This window comes from Silurus meridionalis, chromosome 6 (genome assembly GCF_014805685.1).
Source record: "Silurus meridionalis isolate SWU-2019-XX chromosome 6, ASM1480568v1, whole genome shotgun sequence".
Taxonomy (NCBI): Eukaryota; Metazoa; Chordata; class Actinopteri; order Siluriformes; family Siluridae; genus Silurus; species Silurus meridionalis.
This window is the reverse complement of record NC_060889.1, coordinates 28725364-28746979: the sequence shown is the minus strand read 5'-3', so window position 1 is coordinate 28746979 and position 21616 is coordinate 28725364. Positions and strand designations below refer to the sequence as shown.

Sequence of the window (21616 nt, the reverse complement as noted above, 5' to 3'; positions counted from 1 at the left end):
AGAACAAACAGAACCAGTAAGGAACGTGTTACTAAAGCCTGCATTGAAACAGGCTGAAATTGGACTGTTGTTCTCCTGGTAGTACTCACAGAAATGAGAATGACCCCATCTTCAACAAAACTAACCTTTTGAAAGTTTTATGTTCTAACCTTTCCCGACCCCATGGGTCAGGGAATGCACTGGCATTTCTTCTTTAGGTAACCTGGAAGTGATGGTGGACGACTACGTTTCTGCCCTGGTTGAGAAATTAAATTCTATCAGTGCTGATGTCTCACTAACTCTTCCTCTGCCCACAGATAAGCCAACACACCCTTTTGTGCCTAATCAGCAGGTCCTGATAAGAAGTCTGAAGCCTACCAAGGTCGTTGAGTCAAAGTATCTGGGTCCAGCGACTGTTCTAGCTGTAACCAGAACTGGAGTTCTGACTATTTATCAGCCACAGTGGATACACGCAAGCAGGATCAAAACAGCACCCACTTATTCTATGCACTAATTGGTCTGTTGGCCTAAGAAGCCAACCTAAGTGAGTATTCAGGGCTGAAACAGTTGAGAGCCCACGGAAAGATCCTTTCTTTATAGTAGAAAGGGGGCCACCTCCGGGGTGAAGATCTGACTCACTTGACTGTTTAGTTTAGCTCACCCTGATACCTGCTCTAGGTCTAAATTCTATAACTATATGTGCATAGTTGTAACTAGACTCCGAATTTTTCTTATTCTCTTGAACACATTATTCAGAGAGTAGACTGTTACATATACCTTATAATACTGCTAATAGACATATTGAACAAGCACTGAGAAATAATTGTCTCATGATGTCTTGGAGAACGTGAAACAACTGCTGAACAAAGTTTTTTTGAGAAGATTAAGAGTTTGTTTACGAGTGTTGAACACTATTTTGTTTTAGGATTGATTCTTGTATTGATTGTTGGAATTGTACTTTGTATGTTGCCATGTTTGATGACGATGGTAAGACAGGCCATAAAAGCCTCGATTGGATTGGTGATGATGAAGGATTATATGCATGTTGGGAAAGAATGAAATAGAATCTGTATGTTTTTGTTTGTCTTTATCTTTTCATTTGCAGTTTGTCATCAGTTCTGTTCCCAGGATGAACATCCTACGTTTTGGTGTGTGATGATAAATCATAAATGATTTAAAGTGGCCATTGTTAGTGTTAAGATGTTTCTCACACTATCTCACACACATCCCTTTGTCTGTGTCTATAGAATATTTACGATGTTAGTCTGTAAGGTAAACAGGGAGTCCTTATCTGAGCTCACACATCGCCAGCTAGTATATCCTCTTGTCTAAACAGGACAGCCTTTTCTCTGTATGTGTATATATACGTTCTGCTGCCTGCAATAAACAGAAGAAGAAAACATGCATTCTGTGTGCTGTGTATTTCTTCTTCCCTGATATCAGAAAGGCACCACGGGCATAGCAGGTCGTATGGAAAACCTCTCCAAGAATTATGTTCGTTTGGGCATGATAAAGATCTAACAGTAATATAATTACACATTTATTTACAGTACGTATATTCTGTGCGTTTTTTTGGTGTGTTTGGGTAAAATAACAATCCCAAAGCATTTACAACTTTCATAAATTACTGTGAGAATCCAGCTAAGTGTCTCTTTTTGATCAGTTCTCCAAATGTTTTAATTTAGAATTCTGAATATTCTGTAATCAAACTTAAACCTTTATCTCACTACATAAAGACTCACCATGAACTGTGATGTTGACAGGATTACTCTTTTCTCCAGATTCAGACTCACACCAGTAAACTCCAGTGTGGGCTGTGGAAAGGGAGTTGACCTCAATTGTAGATTCTGCAACTGAATCCCACAGGAAAAAATCTGTCTCACTGCCTGTGTATTGTCTCACTGTCCATACAGTAGATTTACTCTGGTCCTCACAGCTCAGTGAGAGAGAGTCCTCAATAAAGTGTTGAGTTCTGTTGGGACTAATGATCAGAGACACTGGAGGAGATTCACCTTAAACACAAAATGTTATAGTTCATGTATTATTATGGTTGTGTTTTCATTGCAACACATTCACAACAATCATTTAAATACACAGTACTGTTTGAATAAGATTAATCTTTTCACTGTCCTTAGGCCTTAAACATTCCTCAGTCAGAACGGTGAATATAGAGTTTTACACCAAAAATTAACACAGACTGTGATTCTCTACATTTAATATAAATGCTGTGTATTTTTTTTTTTGTTATTATATTGTAATTGTGCATCCACATTCAACACTCCAACACACAAGATTTGTTATTTTCTTCCTCACCATAGATCCATAGAGGCTGTGGTTTGCTGTACTCTGTGTGACTAGCAGGTTCTCCTCTCTCTCCTCTACATTTATAAACTCCTGTGTGATGAAGAGCAGCAGGACTGAGAGTGTAGGAGCCTCCAGATCCTCTGCTGCTGTCTGAGAGGAGCTTCACTTCAACAGATTGATAATCAAATCCACGGTAATGAACAACTGTGTGCCAGCTGAATGTCCAGTCTGTAGAAGAGTCTGTAACCGCACAGCTTAAAGTCACTGAGTCTCCTTCAGTCAGCCAGTTCTGTGGAGATACACTCAGTACTGCCTGTGGTCTCTCTGTTACACAGGAAATACAAATTTATACTTTATCTTGCACTTTATTTACTTTATACACAACTGCCTTGCCATGTCTAAAAAAAATATGTAATGAGTACATAGTAGTAAATACAGATATACAGTGGAACCCGGTTATCTCGACCTCGGTTACCTCGACAACCCTATTAAGTCGACGTTTTTGAAGTGGAACCGCCAAATTCTCGCTTTTTCTAAGCATTTTTTATCGGTTATGTCGACTTTTTTTATGTCGCCGAACCCTAATATCTCGAACACAAGGGTGGAAAAATTTGCCATTTAACGTCGGTTATCTCGGTGCAGCCGCAGAAGAACTCGCGGAAGTGGCGGAATAATCAAGTCTTACAGCTGCTACAGGTGTTGTATTGTATACTGGTGTTGGGCGTGGTGCAGAGGCGGAAGCCGGAGTAACTTTATTTAACAAAGGCAGAGCCAACACAAAATACCCGCGTAGATCGGGATAATCCGGCAAACGGCAGTCCAATAATAACATCAACGGTGTGTTATCGAGGAAGTGCGGCGCAGAGGAAGCGACGGGGAAGCGTTGAAAGTCCGAGGTGCGCTGGGGAAGGAAAACGCAGCTGTGGAGTGAGCGAGGAGTCCGGGAGGAGACGGTATGTAGCGGGTGCAGCATGAGCACATATACTGTAATAACGGACCCCGAGAGTGGGTAAGTGAGCGGTTAGTCTGAATGAGGCGTGGCGGGTGGATTCCTGACAACTGGTGAATCTCTGCTGTTAGTTAGTGCACATATGCCTTTTGCTGTTAAATGTTATGCGATGAACGGGAGGCGAAAGCCGCGCTTGGTGGCGCGGAACGTGTGATGACCATCCAAAAGCATAGAATGAACACCAGCAGGATCGGGGGAATCCGCGATGCGCTTTGGAAAGAAAACAGCAGCCGGTGAGAGAGCGCGGATGGGAAGACATGTACCGGGATACGCATGCGCAATAACAACGACCGCCGTGAACCAACATATACCAACAATAACGGACAGTGAGAGTGTGGAAGTTTAAATAGGAGCTGGTGATGATGATAAACAAGCACCATATGTGCGCGATTGAAGCGGAGCTTCAGAGAAAGCGGCCGAAAAGGCACCTGCCACGCTGAAGGGGGCCGAAGGGGGCGTGGCAGGTGGATTCATGACAGATAAACATGTACTGTATGTATTTTTATAGCATGCCTTCATCAAACAAATTGCGGCAACGCTGTTGTGTAAAAAAACCCTTCAAAAACACGCACATGCACATTCTCATTTATTAACGCACATCATGTACATAAAGAAATTTCAAGCACGTTAATATACTGCCGCCATTTTGATTTTCGTTTATCTCGATCATCGGTTATCTCGATGCTTTTTGGCGACCCCCTAGGACATCGACATAACCGGGTTCCACTGTAATACTAATTAAAGCAAATTGTTAGATAAGACTTTAGACATGTTTTAATTCTTCTTGACATCACTGGTGGCCAATCCTTTTACCAAATAAGTGGAATCATATGACTCTCTCACATTTGACAGTGAATCTTTTCCTGATAAACACACACTCAGCTGTTTTCACTGTGTCAGGAATCCACCAGCCACACCTTCACCTAACCCACCTATCACTCCAAGCAGTTCTCCTACTTACTAATCATCTACACCTGGCCCTCATCAGTTCTCACGCTACATGACCTCCGTTCCTCCACCAGCTCATTGTCCGTTCTACAGCTTAGGCTAAGAAACACTGTCGGACTACTCAAGCTACATTGTTTGGTTTTTCTTTGTTTACGGGATTCTGTGTGTTTAGTTGCAACTGTCTAGTCACAGCTTTCACCAGGGTTAGTTAACCTGGAGTTTTGTTGCGGTTTGCCGTTTTCTGCCTTGCCCTTTTGTTCTTCATTCTTCAAAAAACCTTTGTGGATTTCACTTCGGTTTCTGGCACATTCTTTCGCCTGACACACTGACATCTCACTATAAACTAATGACAAATACTTTTTAAATTAATGTAAATCATTCCTTTTTCAAATCAATCTTGAATTATAAGAGCACTAGTGTCTGCCACACAGATAAGACGTGCTTTCTTTTTAAACCTGGTTCCTCTTAAGAATTCTCCTTCATGGAATCTCCCAGAGTTTCTTTTTTCTGCACCACCATTGCTGGTTTAATCATTGAAAAAGTAATTTACATTTACCATTAATTTAGCTTTTTTTCAATAAAAAATTTAATCCAGATTTCTCTAAAATCTTTAAAAGAGGATAGAAATAAATTGAAATACATTTATAGAAATATTTTATATTTTGTATTTCAAATTTGTATTCATTTTTGTAAATCTGCTTTCTGCTAATGTCAGTTCTTCTCAAAGCATTATACTAATACAAGTACATGTATTCGTACAGATGAGCAGATAAGTATAAAAGATCACTATTAATATTTAATGTAAATTAAAAAAAAGTTGAATTATATACAGTAAAAGAGATTAATCATGAATATTTATTTATACATTCAGTAATAAAATTCTGTAATAATGATTTTATTTAAATATCTTTAGTTTATGGTGTGTATTATAATTACACATTTATTTACAGTATTATATACTGTGTCATTTGTTGGTGTGTTTGGGTAAAATAACAATCACAAAACCTTCACAACTTTCATAAACTTACTGTGATAATCCAGCTAAGTGTCTCTTTTTGATCAGTTATCCAAATGTTTTAATTCTGAATATTCTGTAATCAAACTTGAAACTTTTCCTCACTACATGAAGACTCACCATGAACTGTGAGGTTGACAGGATTACTGTTTTCTCCAGATTCAGACTCACACCAGTAAACTCCAGTTTGGTCTGAGGAGAGGGAGTTAACTTCCATTGTAGATTCTGTAAATAAATACCACAGGAAAAAATCAAACACTTCTTTACTGTCTGTGTATTGTCTCACTGTCCATCCAGTAGAGTTACTCTGGTCCTCACAGCTCAGAGTGAGAGAGTCATCAGTAAAGTGTTGAGTTCTGTTGGGACTGATGATCAGAGACACTGGAGGAGATTCACCTTAAACACAAAATGTTATAGTTCATGTGTTATTATGGTTGTGTTTCATTGCATAAATTGTAGTGAACACATTTACAACCCTCATTTATTTAAACAGTACTATTTGAATAAGAAAAATCCTTTACCTGTCCCACTCAAGAGGGTGAAAATAGAGTTTTACACCAAACATTTACACAGCTGTGATTCTCTACTTTTAAAATAAATGCTATGTATTTTATTTATTTATTATATTATATGTTTGCATCTATATTCAACACTTCAACACACAAGATTTGTTATTTTTTCCTCACCAGTGATCCATAGAGGCTGTTCATTGCTGTACCCTGTGTAAATGGCTGGTTCTTCTCTCTCTCCTCTGCACACATAAACTCCTGTGTGTTTAAGAGCAACAGGACTGAGAGTGTAGGAGCCTCCAGATCCTCTGCTGCTGTCTGAGAGGTGCTTCGGTTTAAACTCTTCATCAAAAAAATAAGAATAAAATTGATTCTGTCTATCAACTGTGTACCAGCTGAATGTCCAGTCTGTATAGGAGTCTGTAACCTCACAGCTTAGAGTCACTGAGTCTCCTTCAGTCAGCCAGTTCTGTGGAGATACACTTAGTACTGGCTTTGGTGTCTCTGTTACACAAGAAATACAAAAATTATATTTAATTCTGTATTTTATTTACTTGATACACAATTTTGTCATGTCAGAAACATCATGTAAGGTGTAAAAAAAAAAAGTACAAAAATACTAATTATAAATTAAAAACCTAATTAGGCTCAGTCATTAGATAAGTAATTTGAAATGTATTAATTCCTCGTCTTTTTAAACCTAAAAACAAGAGATATTTCTATTTTTTAGAATTACTGCCATATTTACCTTTTTAAAGAGATGTAAAAAAACTAAATATAATGGCTGCAACAGGTCTTAAAAAAGTTGGGGCCGGGCAACATAAGGCTGGAAATAGTAAGTGTTTTTAAAAGAAGAAATAAATAAAATTTATGGCTCATTAACTATTGGGGTATAAATATATGATTGGGTATAAATATTGTATCTTAGAGAGGCAGAACCTTTTACTATTAAAGATGTGGGACAATTTTAGAATAATTCAGAAGGCATGCGTAAACATGATCCGGAAATGCCACTAACCTTTCTGGACCAAAGCTCGTTTAAAATGTACTGGGGAAAGTGGAAAACTTTTTTGTGTTTAGATTAATTTGAATTTATTATAGAAACATGTACACCACATCTTCTGTACTAAAGAAGAGAGGGACCATTTGGCTTGTTATCAGTGCTCAGTACAAAAAGCCACATCTCTGATGGCATGGAAGTGCATTAGAGTCTGTGGAATTGGCAGCATGCACATTTAGAAAAGCTCCATCAATGCTGAATGGTATGTACTGGTTTTAGAGTAACAAATGGTTACATCCAGAAAACATATTTTTCAGAGATGGCCATTCATATTTGAGCAAGACAATTAAAGACACACAAAACAGCAAGACAGTTGTGTTTTGTGTATTTTTCGATCTTCCACCACCCCTTGTGTTTTGTCTCTGGCTCTGCTGCCATACTATAGGTGGAGTCACCTGTCAATCATAATCAAATGGAATATGGATTTATGAGATTTGCAAATCATTGCATTCTGGTTTTTATTTAAATTTTGCACATAGTCCCAACTTATTTGGAATTGGGGTTGTAATAAAAAAGAAATACATGTAAAAAATAAATATCCGTATGTAATCACCTTCAGTATGTGCCATTTGTATAAGTGAAATCAGCACTAAAAGAGAAGAGAAACAGTGAACATAAAAACATGGAAAAGTTTTAGTAATTGAGGCAGACTTAACATATACACAAAAGCCTCGGTGAATTGAATGAGTTACTTTTTAAACAAAAGACACACAAAGCAGTATACACACATAAATAACCTCCAAAGTAAATACCACTGTGACTGGGAAGACACATACACATGAGGACCAATAATAAGATGGAATGAGACATTACATGAATGAAAATGTATACACATGTGGCTATGACAACTGACCATAGAATGAGCCAGTCATATAAGGGAGTTGTGCTGTTGCACCCCTTGCATGAGCATAGGGGCAGGCCATGCCATGTCCTCCTGGCATGAGCTAATCATTGAAGACGTCCAACGCTACCACCCATGGTGAAGGCTTGTTTCTGGCATAATCTTGGCTTGAGGTGCCTCTTTGGAGACCTCAAACCCATTAAAGAGTAATGGCACAAGTCAGCTGTCACACGCAAGTGCAAAATCAAGTGGAAAAAAAATCCTTCTTTTTCTTATCTACACCTTGTGAAATGTACATATTCCCTCCAATATCTCCTCCTTAACAATTTTCGTTCTCCAGTAATCTTAAGAGGTCTTGCAAACTCCTTCTTTTTTCATAGTTTACATATCTTTGCATACCCCAAACACCTTGGCTTCAATAAACTTTAGTTTAAACATCTAAGTTCTTTAGTCTTAACACCACAGCTCTTTTTCTAAAGTTGCTTTCCACTTTTTCAACATTGTGTTGTGTTTTGAAATGTCTCTTGTACATCTTACCAAAGTTTATTTTCCTCCTTTATATGGGTTTACTTATTGTTTTATTGCATGAAGCTCACAAAATTTGGAGTACTAGATGCTCATTATATATTCTTGCTTAAAGTGAAGGTTATATTCTGCTGTACCGGTGCATCTCAATAAATTAGAATATCATTTAAAAAGTTTATATATTTCAAGTATTTATTTCTTTTCATTTTGATGATTATGGCTTACATCTAATGAAAACCCAAAATTCAGTATCTCAAAAAATTAGAATATTGTAAAAAAGTTCAATATTGGAGACTAGTGGAGTCACACTCTAATCAGCTAATTATCTCAAAACAACTGCAAAGGTTTCCTGAGTCTTTAAGTGGTGTCTCAGTCTGGTTCGGCTACAGAATCATGGGGGAAGACTTCTGACTTGACAATCTGACAGACGATCATTGACACCCTGCACATGGACGGTAAGACACAAATGGTCATCGCTAAAGAAGCTGCTGTTCACAGAGTGTCATATCCAAGCACATTAATGGAAAGTTGAAAAGAAGGAAATAATGTGGTAGAAAAAGGTGAAACAAAGCCCATTCAAGAATTTTGGGAGATTCACAAAGAGCTGACTGCAGCTGGAGTCAGTGGTTCAAGAGCCACCATGCACAGACATATCCATGGGCTACAACTGACTCATTCCTTGTGTCAAGCCACTCCTGAACCAGAGACAATGTCAGAGGTGTCTTGCCTGGGCAAAGGACAAAAAGGACTGGACTGTTGCTCAGTGGGCCAAAGTCATCTTTTCAGATAAAATATTTTGTATTTCATTTAGAAATGAAGGTCCCAGAGTCTGGAAAAAAAGAGGCACAGAATCCAAACTGCATGAGGTCCAGTGTAAAGTTTGCACAGTCAGTGGTGGTTTGGGGAGTCGTGTCATCTGCTGATGTTGGTCAACTGTGTTATATCAGGTCCAAGGTCAGCACAGCCATCACCAGGATGTTTTAGAGCACTACATGCTTCCCTCTGCTGACCAGCTTTATGAAGAGATGATCATTTCAATTTCCAACAGGACTTGGCACCTGCCCACACTGCCAAATGTTTTAAGGAGCTTGGTATCCATGTGCTTTATTGGCCAGCAAACTCACCCGACCTAAACCCCATGGAGAATCTATGGGGTATTGTAAAGAGGAAGATATGAGACAACAGACCCAACAACGTAGAAGAGCTGAAGGCCTCTATCAGAGAAACCTGGGCTTCGATAACATGTCAGCAGCATCAAAGACTGATCGCCTCCATGCCACGTTGCTGCAGTAATTGATGCAAAGAGAGCCCCGACCGAGTATTGAGGTCTGTACATGTTCATACTTTTCAGTAGTCCAACATTTCTGTGTAAAAAATCTTTTCTTTTTTATAGATCTTAAGTAATATTTTAATGTATATATCAAGGTGTAAAAAAAAAAAGTACAAAAATACTAATTATAAATTAAAAACCTAATTAGGCTCAGTCATTAGATAAGTAATTTGAAATGTATTAATTCCTCGTCTTTTTAAACCTAAAAACAAGAGATATTTCTATTTTTTAGAATTACTGCCATATTTACCTTTTTAAAGAGATGTAAAAAAACTAAATATAATGGCTGCAACAGGTCTTAAAAAAGTTGGGGCCGGGCAACATAAGGCTGGAAATAGTAAGTGTTTTTAAAAGAAGAAATAAATAAAATTTATGGCTCATTAACTATTGGGGTATAAATATATGATTGGGTATAAATATTGTATCTTAGAGAGGCAGAACCTTTTACTATTAAAGATGTGGGACAATTTTAGAATAATTCAGAAGGCATGCGTAAACATGATCCGGAAATGCCACTAACCTTTCTGGACCAAAGCTCGTTTAAAATGTACTGGGGAAAGTGGAAAACTTTTTTGTGTTTAGATTAATTTGAATTTATTATAGAAACATGTACACCACATCTTCTGTACTAAAGAAGAGAGGGACCATTTGGCTTGTTATCAGTGCTCAGTACAAAAAGCCACATCTCTGATGGCATGGAAGTGCATTAGAGTCTGTGGAATTGGCAGCATGCACATTTAGAAAAGCTCCATCAATGCTGAATGGTATGTACTGGTTTTAGAGTAACAAATGGTTACATCCAGAAAACATATTTTTCAGAGATGGCCATTCATATTTGAGCAAGACAATTAAAGACACACAAAACAGCAAGACAGTTGTGTTTTGTGTATTTTTCGATCTTCCACCACCCCTTGTGTTTTGTCTCTGGCTCTCTGCTGCCATACTATAGGTGGAGTCACCTGTCAATCATAATCAAATGGAATATGGATTTATGAGATTTGCAAATCATTGCATTCTGTTTTTATTTAAATTTTGCACATAGTCCCAACTTATTTGGAATTGGGGTTGTAATAAAAAAGAAATACATGTAAAAAATAAATATCCGGTATGTAATCACCTTCAGTATGTGCCATTTGTATAAGTGAAATCAGCACTAAAAGAGAAGAGAAACAGTGAACATAAAAACATGGAAAAGTTTTAGTAATTGAGGCAGACTTAACATATACACAAAAGCCTCGGTGAATTGAATGAGTTACTTTTTAAACAAAAGACACACAAAGCAGTATACACACATAAATAACCTCCAAAGTAAATACCACTGTGACTGGGAAGACACATACACATGAGGACCAATAATAAGATGGAATGAGACATTACATGAATGAAAATGTATACACATGTGGCTATGACAACTGACCATAGAATGAGCCAGTCATATAAGGGAGTTGTGCTGTTGCACCCCTTGCATGAGCATAGGGGCAGGCCATGCCATGTCCTCCTGGCATGAGCTAATCATTGAAGACGTCCAACGCTACCACCCATGGTGAAGGCTTGTTTCTGGCATAATCTTGGCTTGAGGTGCCTCTTTGGAGACCTCAAACCCATTAAAGAGTAATGGCACAAGTCAGCTGTCACACGCAAGTGCAAAATCAAGTGGAAAAAAAATCCTTCTTTTTCTTATCTACACCTTGTGAAATGTACATATTCCCTCCAATATCTCCTCCTTAACAATTTTCGTTCTCCAGTAATCTTAAGAGGTCTTGCAAACTCCTTCTTTTTTCATAGTTTACATATCTTTGCATACCCCAAACACCTTGGCTTCAATAAACTTTAGTTTAAACATCTAAGTTCTTTAGTCTTAACACCACAGCTCTTTTTCTAAAGTTGCTTTCCACTTTTTCAACATTGTGTTGTGTTTTGAAATGTCTCTTGTACATCTTACCAAAGTTTATTTTCCTCCTTTATATGGGTTTACTTATTGTTTTATTGCATGAAGCTCACAAAATTTGGAGTACTAGATGCTCATTATATATTCTTGCTTAAAGTGAAGGTTATATTCTGCTGTACGGTGCATCTCAATAAATTAGAATATCATTTAAAAAGTTTATATATTTCAAGTATTTATTTCTTTTCATTTTGATGATTATGGCTTACATCTAATGAAAACCCAAAATTCAGTATCTCAAAAAATTAGAATATTGTAAAAAAGTTCAATATTGGAGACTAGTGGAGTCACACTCTAATCAGCTAATTATCTCAAAACAACTGCAAAGGTTTCCTGAGCCTTTAAATGGTGTCTCAGTCTGGTTCGGCTACAGAATCATGGGGGAAGACTTCTGACTTGACAATCTGACAGACAATCATTGACACCCTGCACATGGACGGTAAGACACAAATGGTCATCGCTAAAGAAGCTGCTGTTCACAGAGTGTCATATCCAAGCACATTAATGGAAAGTTGAAAAGAAGGAAATAATGTGGTAGAAAAAGGTGAAACAAAGCCCATTCAAGAATTTGGGAGATTCACAAAGAGTGGACTGCAGCTGGAGTCAGTGGTTCAAGAGCCACCATGCACAGACATATCCATGGGCTACAACTGACTCATTCCTTGTGTCAAGCCACTCCTGAACCAGAGACAATGTCAGAGGTGTCTTGCCTGGGCAAAGGACAAAAGGACTGGACTGTTGCTCAGTGGGCCAAAGTCATCTTTTCAGATAAAATATTTTGTATTTCATTTAGAAATGAAGGTCCCAGAGTCTGGAAAAAAAGAGGCACAGAATCCAAACTGCATGAGGTCCAGTGTAAAGTTTGCACAGTCAGTGGTGGTTTGGGGAGTCGTGTCATCTGCTGATGTTGGTCAACTGTGTTATATCAGGTCCAAGGTCAGCACAGCCATCACCAGGATGTTTTAGAGCACTACATGCTTCCCTCTGCTGACCAGCTTTATGAAGAGATGATCATTTAAATTTCCAACAGGACTTGGCACCTGCCCACACTGCCAAATGTTTTAAGGAGCTTGGTATCCATGTGCTTTATTGGCCAGCAAACTCACCCGACCTAAACCCCATGGAGAATCTATGGGGTATTGTAAAGAGGAAGATATGAGACAACAGACCCAACAACGTAGAAGAGCTGAAGGCCTCTATCAGAGAAACCTGGGCTTCGATAACATGTCAGCAGCATCACAGACTGATCGCCTCCATGCCACGCTACATTGCTGCAGTAATTGATGCAAAGAGAGCCCCGACCGAGTATTGAGGTCTGTACATGTTCATACTTTTCAGTAGTCCAACATTTCTGTGTAAAAAATCTTTTCTTTTTTATAGATCTTAAGTAATATTTTAATGTATTTTGAGTTTTTATTAGCTGTAAGCCATAATCATTAAAATTAAAAGAAATAAACACTTGAAATATATCAGTCTATGTGTGATGAATCAGTTTAATTTGAGTTTCACTTTTTGTTTTGAATTATTAAAATAAATCAACATTTTAATGATTTTACAATCTATTGAGATCACCTGTATATGTTTTTATGCATATTGCACATTTGGTAGTGGAGAATTCTGAGAGACTTCAGGTGGACTACCACTAAAAACAGTGTCTTGGAAGTCATGAAGGGCCTGATGAGGTGTTGGGCGAGCCTCCTTGGGGCTTTGTCAGGGGTGGGCACCCAGGTTTTCAGGTTGATGTGAAGAAATAAAGCAGAGTGGCGCCATCTCTAAAGCAGGGCTTTAAAGCAGAGCAACGTCCTCAGTGCCATCTGCATGGCTCGCAAGCAGAGGAGCACCATCTGCGGGATTCAGGATCAGAGCAACATGCTCAGTGGGGCTTGGAAGGCCTCGACTCCTTCTCCATTCCTCAAGCATCCACTGCATCGATGATCAGTGGAGAATGGTCACCCTGTGTTTTTCTAAAGTCAACAACCATCTCTTTAGTTTTGTCGACGTTCAGAGACAGGTTGTTGGCTCCACACCAGGCTTTTAACCGTTGCACCACCTCTCTGTATGCTGACTCGTCATTCTTGCTGATTAGACCCACCACGGTCGTGTCATCGGCGAACTTTATTATGTGATTCGAGCTGTGCGTTGCTACACAGTCGTGAGTCAGCAGAGTAAACAGCAGTGGACTGAGCAAACAGCCCTGAGGGGCTCCAGTGCTCAGTGTGGTGGTGCTGGAGATGCTGTTTCCGATCAGGACTGACTGAGGTCTCCCAGTCAGGAAGTCCAGGATCCAGTTACAGAGGGGGATGTTCAGGCCCATTATGCTCAAATTCTCAATCAGGTACTGAGCGACAATCGTGTTAAATGCTGAGCTGAAGTCTATGAACAGTATCCTTACATACGAGTCCTTGTTTTTCTAGGTGGTAGAGGGCCAGATAGAGGGTTGTGGAGATGGCATCGTCCGTGGAGCGGTTTGGACGATACGCGAACTGCATAGGGTTCAGTGTGGATGGAAGCTGGGTCTTGATGTGCCTCATGACGAGCCTCTCGAAGCACTTCATCACGATGGGTGTGAGTGCAATGGGACGATAGTCATTGAGGCAGGAGACAGTAGACTTCTTTGGCAAGGGAATAATGGTCTTTGTCTTGAGGCACGTAGGAACAGTGGCGCTGCTCAGGGAGATGTTGAAGATATCGGTGAAGACATCCGCTAGCTGTTGTGCACTTTCCCTGAGCAATCTGCCAGGAATGTTGTCTGGTCCAGCAGACTTCTGTGGGTTTAATCTGCATAGAGTTTTCCTCACTTCAGCTGTGGTTAGACAGAGCACCTGGTCACTGGAAGGAAGGGATGGTCTTCCTCGCCACCATGTTGTTCTGCACCTCGAACCGGGCGTAGACGTCGTTCAGGGTATCTGGGAGGGAGGCGTCACGGTCACAAGCAGGTGATGTTGTCTTGTAATTCGTGATCGCCTGGATGCCCTGCCACATGCGCCAGGTGTCTCCGCTGTCCCGGAAGTGGCCTTGAATTCTCTTGGCGTGTGCGCGCTTCACCTCTCTGATGGCACGGGACAGTTTGGCCCTTGCTGTTTTCAAGGCCGCCTTGTCCCCTGCTCTGAAGGCAGAGTGTCTTTGTTTCAGCAGCACACGCACCTTAGCGGTCATCTACGGCTTCTGGTTGGAGCGTGTAGTGATCTTGGAGATGGTCACATCATCAATGCACTTGCCGATGTAGCTGGTCACTGTTGACGTGTACTCCTCCAAGTTGATGAAATCGCCATTGGTTGCAGCTTCCCTGAACATGTCCCAGTCAGTGCATTCAAAACAGTCCTGGAGAGCAGACATGGATCCTGCTGGCCAGGTTCTCACTTGTTTTCGATCTGTTCTTGAACGCCTGCTGAGTGGTCTGTATACTGGGATCAGCATAACAGAGATGTGGTCTGATTACCTGAGGTGGGGGCGGGGCTTCGCCCGGTATGCGCCCCGGATGTTTGTGTAAACAACAACATCCAGCGTGTTTTCTCCTCTGGTTGCAAAGTCCACATTTTGATGAAATTTGGGAAGCACAGTTCTGAGATTTGCGTGATTAAAATCTCAGGCGACAATATGTATGTGTAATACGGGTGTGTGTTTTGAAGTTCGCTAATAGTCCCGTAGAGCACGCTGAGCGCTTCCTTAGCATTAGCGCTATGTGGTATGTACACTCCGAGCACAATAGCGGTGGTGAATTCCCGGGGTAAATAAAAAGGTCTTCATCTCACAACAATAAACTCCCGCAGCGATAAGCAGTAGGTAGAAACAAGGACAGAGTTCTTACACCATTCCATATTGAAGTAAACACACAGACCGCCGCCGCGAGTCTTATCACACAAAGCTGCATTTCTGTCGGCACGAAACACGGCTAGCCCGTCCAGCTGAATGGCGGTGTCCGGAACTCTGTCGCTCAGCCACGTCTCAGTAAACACAAAAACACAGCAGTGTCTGTACTTACGCTGAGTAGCTTGTTGGAGTCTGATGTAGTCTAATTTATTGTCCAGGGAGCAGACATTTGCCAGCAGAAGAGATAGTAGAGCTAGGGTTAGCTTTTAGCCTAGCATTAGCACCTGCTCGCTTTCTGCTTCCTTGCGGAGCGCTTTCGATTTCCCCTCCTCCGTCCATCCACCGCAGGCGAAGCCGAGGTCTGGAGGCCTGGTTCTCGGAGCATGCCGCGGTCGCGTAGCTTCTGCCGCAGGTCATCATTTATTGTGTTGTTTGGGTTATTTATGAGTCCTTTGAGGGTTTTGCAGTTGTACACCGGGGCACCGATTGCTCCGATGTCCATGTGTTGGGTAAGGCGGGCTACACTTTTCTGTAATCTGTACAGAAACGAAAGAAAGAATCTGCCTTGGGCACCAAGATACAAGATGGGAACAGTGGGTTTGCTCTATGCAGATGCTGTTTAATAGGTAAATGTTTATGAGATTATGAGTTATGTTCGTTCTACAGTCTTATACTGTCATTTTGTGGTTATAAAACTAGGAGCTACTGAGCAACTCATAAAATAGCTCAACATTTGTGATCATTATAGATCCAACACCAGCTTTTCCATGCCTTTAATGAGTCTTTAAACAATCAAGAAAGTCCAGTGTCCAAACTCCACATGAAGTGGGATCCAATTGGTGCTGGTACGTCTCTAGATTGTTCTTGATATTTGTGGGGTTGGCATCTACTTCTTTAAAGGTCCACAATCTTCATGAGGTGGGACGTGACTAGGGCTGGCACAACCTCAGGATGCCTCGGAATAGGTAGAGAAAGAGGGACAGTAGAGAGAAATTAGCGTAGCTGCTGTTCATGATATTAAGAAGCACAAGTTGATAATGTGTATTTGATCAGATGTATTGGAGCACAAGGTTATGATATGTGATGTATGTTATGTGTAGGCTTTACTAAAAAGATACGTTTATAATCTGCACTTAAACTGGGGTAGAGTGTGTCTGAACCACGAACACTGTCAGGAAGACTATTCCAAAATAGGAGGGTAATATGAGAATGTTCTACCACCTTAAGTGGACTTTGCTATTCTAGGAACTACTAGACGTCCCGAGTTTTGAGATCTCATGACTGATTGTATCATGTTAGAAGACTGGATAGATACATGGGAGCTAAACCATTTAGTGTTTTGTAAGTAAGTTGCAGTAGTTTGTAGTCGATTCGAAACTTAACAGGTAGCCAGTGTAGGGATGAGAAGATTGGGGTTATATGGTCATATTTCCTCAACCTTGTGAGAACTGGCTGCTGCATTCTGAACTAACTGTAGCTTGTTTATTAATGATGCAGGACAACCACCTAGTAATGCATTACAATAGTCCAGTCTGGAGGTCATGAATGCATGGACGAGCTTCTCTGCATCAGATATAAACAACTTGTTTCTTAGCTTAGCAATATTTCTAAGGTGGAAGAAGGCTGTTTTTGTGCATTAACCTGGATAGCTCTCCATTTAAGTCTACAAAATAGTAAGGAACAGATAGGTATGATTTAAACCAGCTTAATGCCAGTCTCTGAATGCCGATGTAATTTTGTAAGTGATCTAGGAGAAGATCATTATCTATAGTGTGGAATGCAGCACTAAGATCTAGTTAAACTAACAGAGAGAACTACCTAACAGTGCTCAGCTCTAGCAGCATTTATCACATGTCTGTAGTGGAGTATACTGTCTTTATATGGAATTCTATATAACTCCAATTTAGTTTTCCTCTATTTTCTTTACAGATTACGGGCTATTCTCTTGAGGGCATGTGTATGACTATTAAACCATGGCGCAGGGTGTTTTTTTCTCAAACCTTCTTTAACCGGATGGGGGCAACAGTGTCTAATGTGCTAGTGAGGATAGTGTCTATGTTGTTAGCCATTTCATCAAAATTGTTAGCATTTATGGGTGTTAAATTTAGATAAATCAGGATGCCATGCTGGAACGGGTTTGGGTTTCCAAGTTCAAGAGAACGCAAAATGATATTATTGCACATCTAAAGACGTTGTGTACAACTGAGTGAATCCAGCTTTGTGGTAACAGTTTGGAAAAGAACCACATATAGCTGGAAAGTTCATGTGATCCAATACTTTTGCAATGTTTGCAATTCTTTAATATCCATGAGAACAGTGTTCTTGTGATCAAAAGCTTAAACAATTAAGACACATTTTTAAAGCTTTCTTTTCTCATATGCACCCTTTGGTAAATATGAGAAATGAAAGCTGTGAAAATTAGTCACAGAGCAGTGAGTGTATAGGACTAACGAGAAGCATTTGTTTCTGCATTTTATTATAGCACATATAAAGACGTCCTTTACAATTGAATGCCTCAAGTTTTGTGATAACCGTTTGAAAAATAATCACATATAGCAGGTAAGTTAAGGTGACCAATACTTTTGGAAATGTAGAGTACATACAACAACCAGAATCTCAGTAAATGCTTGCTTCACAAACATAATAAATATATTATTAGAAAGCGCGAAATGTATATTTTCTGTTTATGTAATTCATATGAAAGTTAAAAGAGGTACAGTTTCTCCGGTATCACCTCATTAACCATCCGTGTGGAAACAAAGTGTCCTTATGATTTACGTAATATTAAAAACACCATAATTACTTTGACATTTACAAAAATATTTCATCTTCATGCATGTTGAGTTTGGTTTCACTAATAATAAACATACATTTGCATAAAGTGTACATGCTGATTAGAGTATTAAAACTTGCAAAGTATTACTTTAAAGTACATTAAGAACAGATAAAAATGTGTGATTAAGTTGCGATTAATCGTGAGTTAACTCATGACAATCGTGTGATTAATCACGGTTAAATATATTAATCGATTGACAACCCTAATTGTAATATGACATATGACAGTGTGACATCCAGTTACCAGCGTGACACTAAAACAGGTAGTAATAAAGACTACTTTTTACTGAATTACATGTCAGAGCCCAAAGTTCTTTACTTTAACTTGAGTAAAAAAGTGTAGTCAGAACTTCAACTTTTACCAGAGTCTTTAAAACATGAGTATCTGTTCTTCTATTTGAGTGAAGGATATGTGGACTTTTGCCACCTCTGGGCATAACATTATGACCACCTGCCTAATACTGTGTTGGTCCCCTTTTGATGTTAAAACAGTCATGACCCATCAAGCATCAACAGTATGAACTTCTTTAGCAGTTTGAGCTACAGGAGCTTGACTCCTCACAAGCATCAATGAGCCTCAGACTCCATGACCCTGTCGCCGGTTCACCCCTGTTCCTTCCTTGGAAAAGTTTTGATAGATACTGACCACTGCAGTCCATACAAGCTGCAGTTTTGGAGATGCTCGGACCCAGTCATCTAGCTGTCACAATTTGACCCTTATCAAACACTAAAATCATTATGCTTGCCCAATTTTCCCTGCTTATAACACATCAACTTTGAGGACAAAATGTTCTGGTGTGGCAAGTGTAATGGTGTCACACTAGTTTGTTGGAGTTATGATTGATCAGTGGTATCAGTGGTATTAAGGTGTGGGTTTTCTTTATTTATTTTTTAAATTTGTATTGGCGATTGCATGAGTGATGCACGGTCACGTCGTCACAGGTAGAATATGAAGTGCTTTCACGCAAGCTTTCACGTTTAAGCGCGAAGGTAGAGCTGAAGTCATTTCCTTGCGCCCTCTCTCTTTTGCCGAATGTGATAGCGATGAGAGGTATAATTTATCAGCTCTTTGGGAAAAAGTTTTAGAATAATAATAAATACTAATTGGTTAAGAAATTTTTGTGTTAAACATGATTATTTGTTAATGTTTCTCTTGATTTATGGTTAGTAATTCAATTGATAGATGTTATAATGTGTATAGTTAATTTTATAATTGTTTCGGGTAATGTCCGCCATTACACGAGCAACATCCTTTAGTTAAGTTGAGTTAAAAAAACATTTTCATTGCTATAAATTTGATTGATTAAAGATGCATTTTATTTTTAATGATCCATAAGAAGGTCCATGTATCTAATGTATTTTCTGTTACATAAATATACATTGAGAGAATATGTAATGATTGACAGGCATGGCCAGACCGGAGAATGTCCATTTATTATCTGATGGTGTCTGTTGTTTCAATACAGTGATGAGAGTGATAAGAGAACACAGAAGATGGAAGTAAACTATATGACGATTGTACCAACGTGTGGAGTCTTTTTATTTTAAAACGCACACAACGCAGAGCGAAAACACTACACAGGTGTTGCCTGATTAAATATATCCCCTCACTAACAGAGATAATAATGATGAGATAATCATTGTTATTTGCTTCACCGGTCATAATGTCTTAATATTAGTCCTGGTTGGTGTATGTACATGTGATAATTTGTTTGGTATTAGTGTGTATAAGATTGAACTTGCTCTATTGAGGTGTTTCTCTAAACAGACTAGAATTGTAACAAAAATGGCAGTATGGGTCATAAGTTTCCTCTGTACTATAAGTCCAACTTACAGTTGTGTTCAAAATTATTCAACCCCCAATGCTGTAAATGGTTTTAGGGAATTTAGTGTACATTTGTAATTGTATTCAGAATGAAATCCTACAAGCACTTCTTAAAGAACCATATGCAACTAAAATGACATCAATTAGTTTTGTAATACAGTAGTAAATGTTTCTTTTGTGAATTCTTCATTGACATAATTATTCAACCCCTTAAAGACTACCACTCTGAAGAACAGAGGTTCAATGAAGTGTTTTCAATCAGGTATTGAAAACACCTGTGGATATCAGGGAGCAGCAATAAAGCCTAATAAGCACCAATTAGGCAGCTTTAAAATGACTGTGATACTCAGCTCCTTCTAGACATTTACTGGTGTGGTTACAAACATGGTGAGGTCAAGAGAATGGTCCAGGAAGACAAGAGAACAGGTGATTACTCTTCACAGGAAGGGCAATGGCTATAAGAAGATTGCAAAGATGTTAAACATACCAAGAGACACCATAGGAAGCATCATTCGCAAATTCAAGGCAAAGGGCACTGTTGAAACGCTACCTGGTCGTGGCAGAAAGAAGATGCTGACTTCGACTGCTGTGCGCTACCTGAGCGTAGAGTGGAGAAAAGTCCCGTGTGACTGCTGAGGAACTGAGAAAAGATTTGTCAGATGTGGGTACTGAAGTTTCTGCTCAGACAATACGGCGCACCCTGCGTAATGAAGGCCTCCATGCCAGAACTCTCAGGCGCACCCCCTTGCTGTCCCCAAAGAATAAGAAGAGTCGACTGCAGTATGCCAAAAGTCATGTGGACAAACCACAGAAGTTTTGGGATAGTGTTCTGTGGACTGATGAAACAAAATTAGAACTGTTTGGGCCCATGGATCAACGCTATGTTTGGAGGAGGAAGAACAAGGCCTATGAAGAAAAGAACACCTTGCCTACTGTGAAGCATGGCGGGGGGTCAATCATGCTTTGGGGCTGTTTTGCTTCTGCAGGTACTGGGAAGCTTCAGCGTGTGCAAGGTACCATGAATTCTCTTCAGTACCAGGAGATATTGGATGACAATGTGATGCAGTCCGTCACAAACCTGAGGCTTGGAAGGCGTTGGACCTTTCAACAGGACAATGATCCCAAGCATACCTCCAAGTCCACTAGAGCATGGTTGCAGATTAAAGGCTGGAACATTTTGAAGTGGCCATCGCAGTCACCAGACTTAAATCCGATTGAGAACCTCTGGTGGGACTTAAAGAAAGCAGTTGCAGTGCGCAAGCCTAAGAATGTGACTGAACTGGAGGCTTTTGCCCATGATGAATGGGCGAAGATACCCGTAGATCGCTGCAAGACACTTGTGTCAAGCTATGCTTCACGTTTAAAAGCTGTTATAACTGTAAAGGATGTTGTACTAAGTACTAAGATTGAATGTCACTTGGGGGTTGAATAAAACTGATAATGATGTGAGCTCAGAAAAGACATTTGTGGGTTTTTCATTATAAATGTTATGTTATATTTGTCTGACCTACACGTGCCTCTTTGATTTAATTGTAAGCAGGATGACTGAATGATCATAATCAATGTCAAACCGACCAAAACAATCAATTTCAGTGGGGTTGAATAATTTTGAACACAACTGTAGGTGAGGAGACCTGGGGTGCATTCGCATTCATCCCAAAGGTGTTTAGTAGAAATGAGA

The 21616-nt window shown here is 39.7% G+C and overlaps 1 protein-coding gene across 2 annotated transcripts in view; it reads right to left on the bottom strand.

Annotated features, from left to right (window-relative positions):
- Positions 1 to 21616, bottom strand: part of LOC124387351 (Fc receptor-like protein 5) — a 48917-nt gene that overhangs the window by 9521 nt on the left and 17780 nt on the right. The window contains exons 3-8 of one of the 2 annotated variants that reach the window (XM_046851661.1): positions 10638 to 10673; positions 7378 to 7413; positions 5942 to 6268; positions 5376 to 5651; positions 2293 to 2607; positions 1722 to 1991 (exon numbers count right to left, since the gene is read on the bottom strand). In XM_046851661.1, coding sequence (XP_046707617.1) covers positions 1722 to 1991; positions 2293 to 2607; positions 5376 to 5651; positions 5942 to 6268; positions 7378 to 7413; positions 10638 to 10673 — 1260 coding nt within the window. The remainder of the gene's footprint in view (positions 1 to 1721; positions 1992 to 2292; positions 2608 to 5375; positions 5652 to 5941; positions 6269 to 7377; positions 7414 to 10637; positions 10674 to 21616) is intronic. The other variant, XM_046851662.1, reaches the window with a different exon arrangement.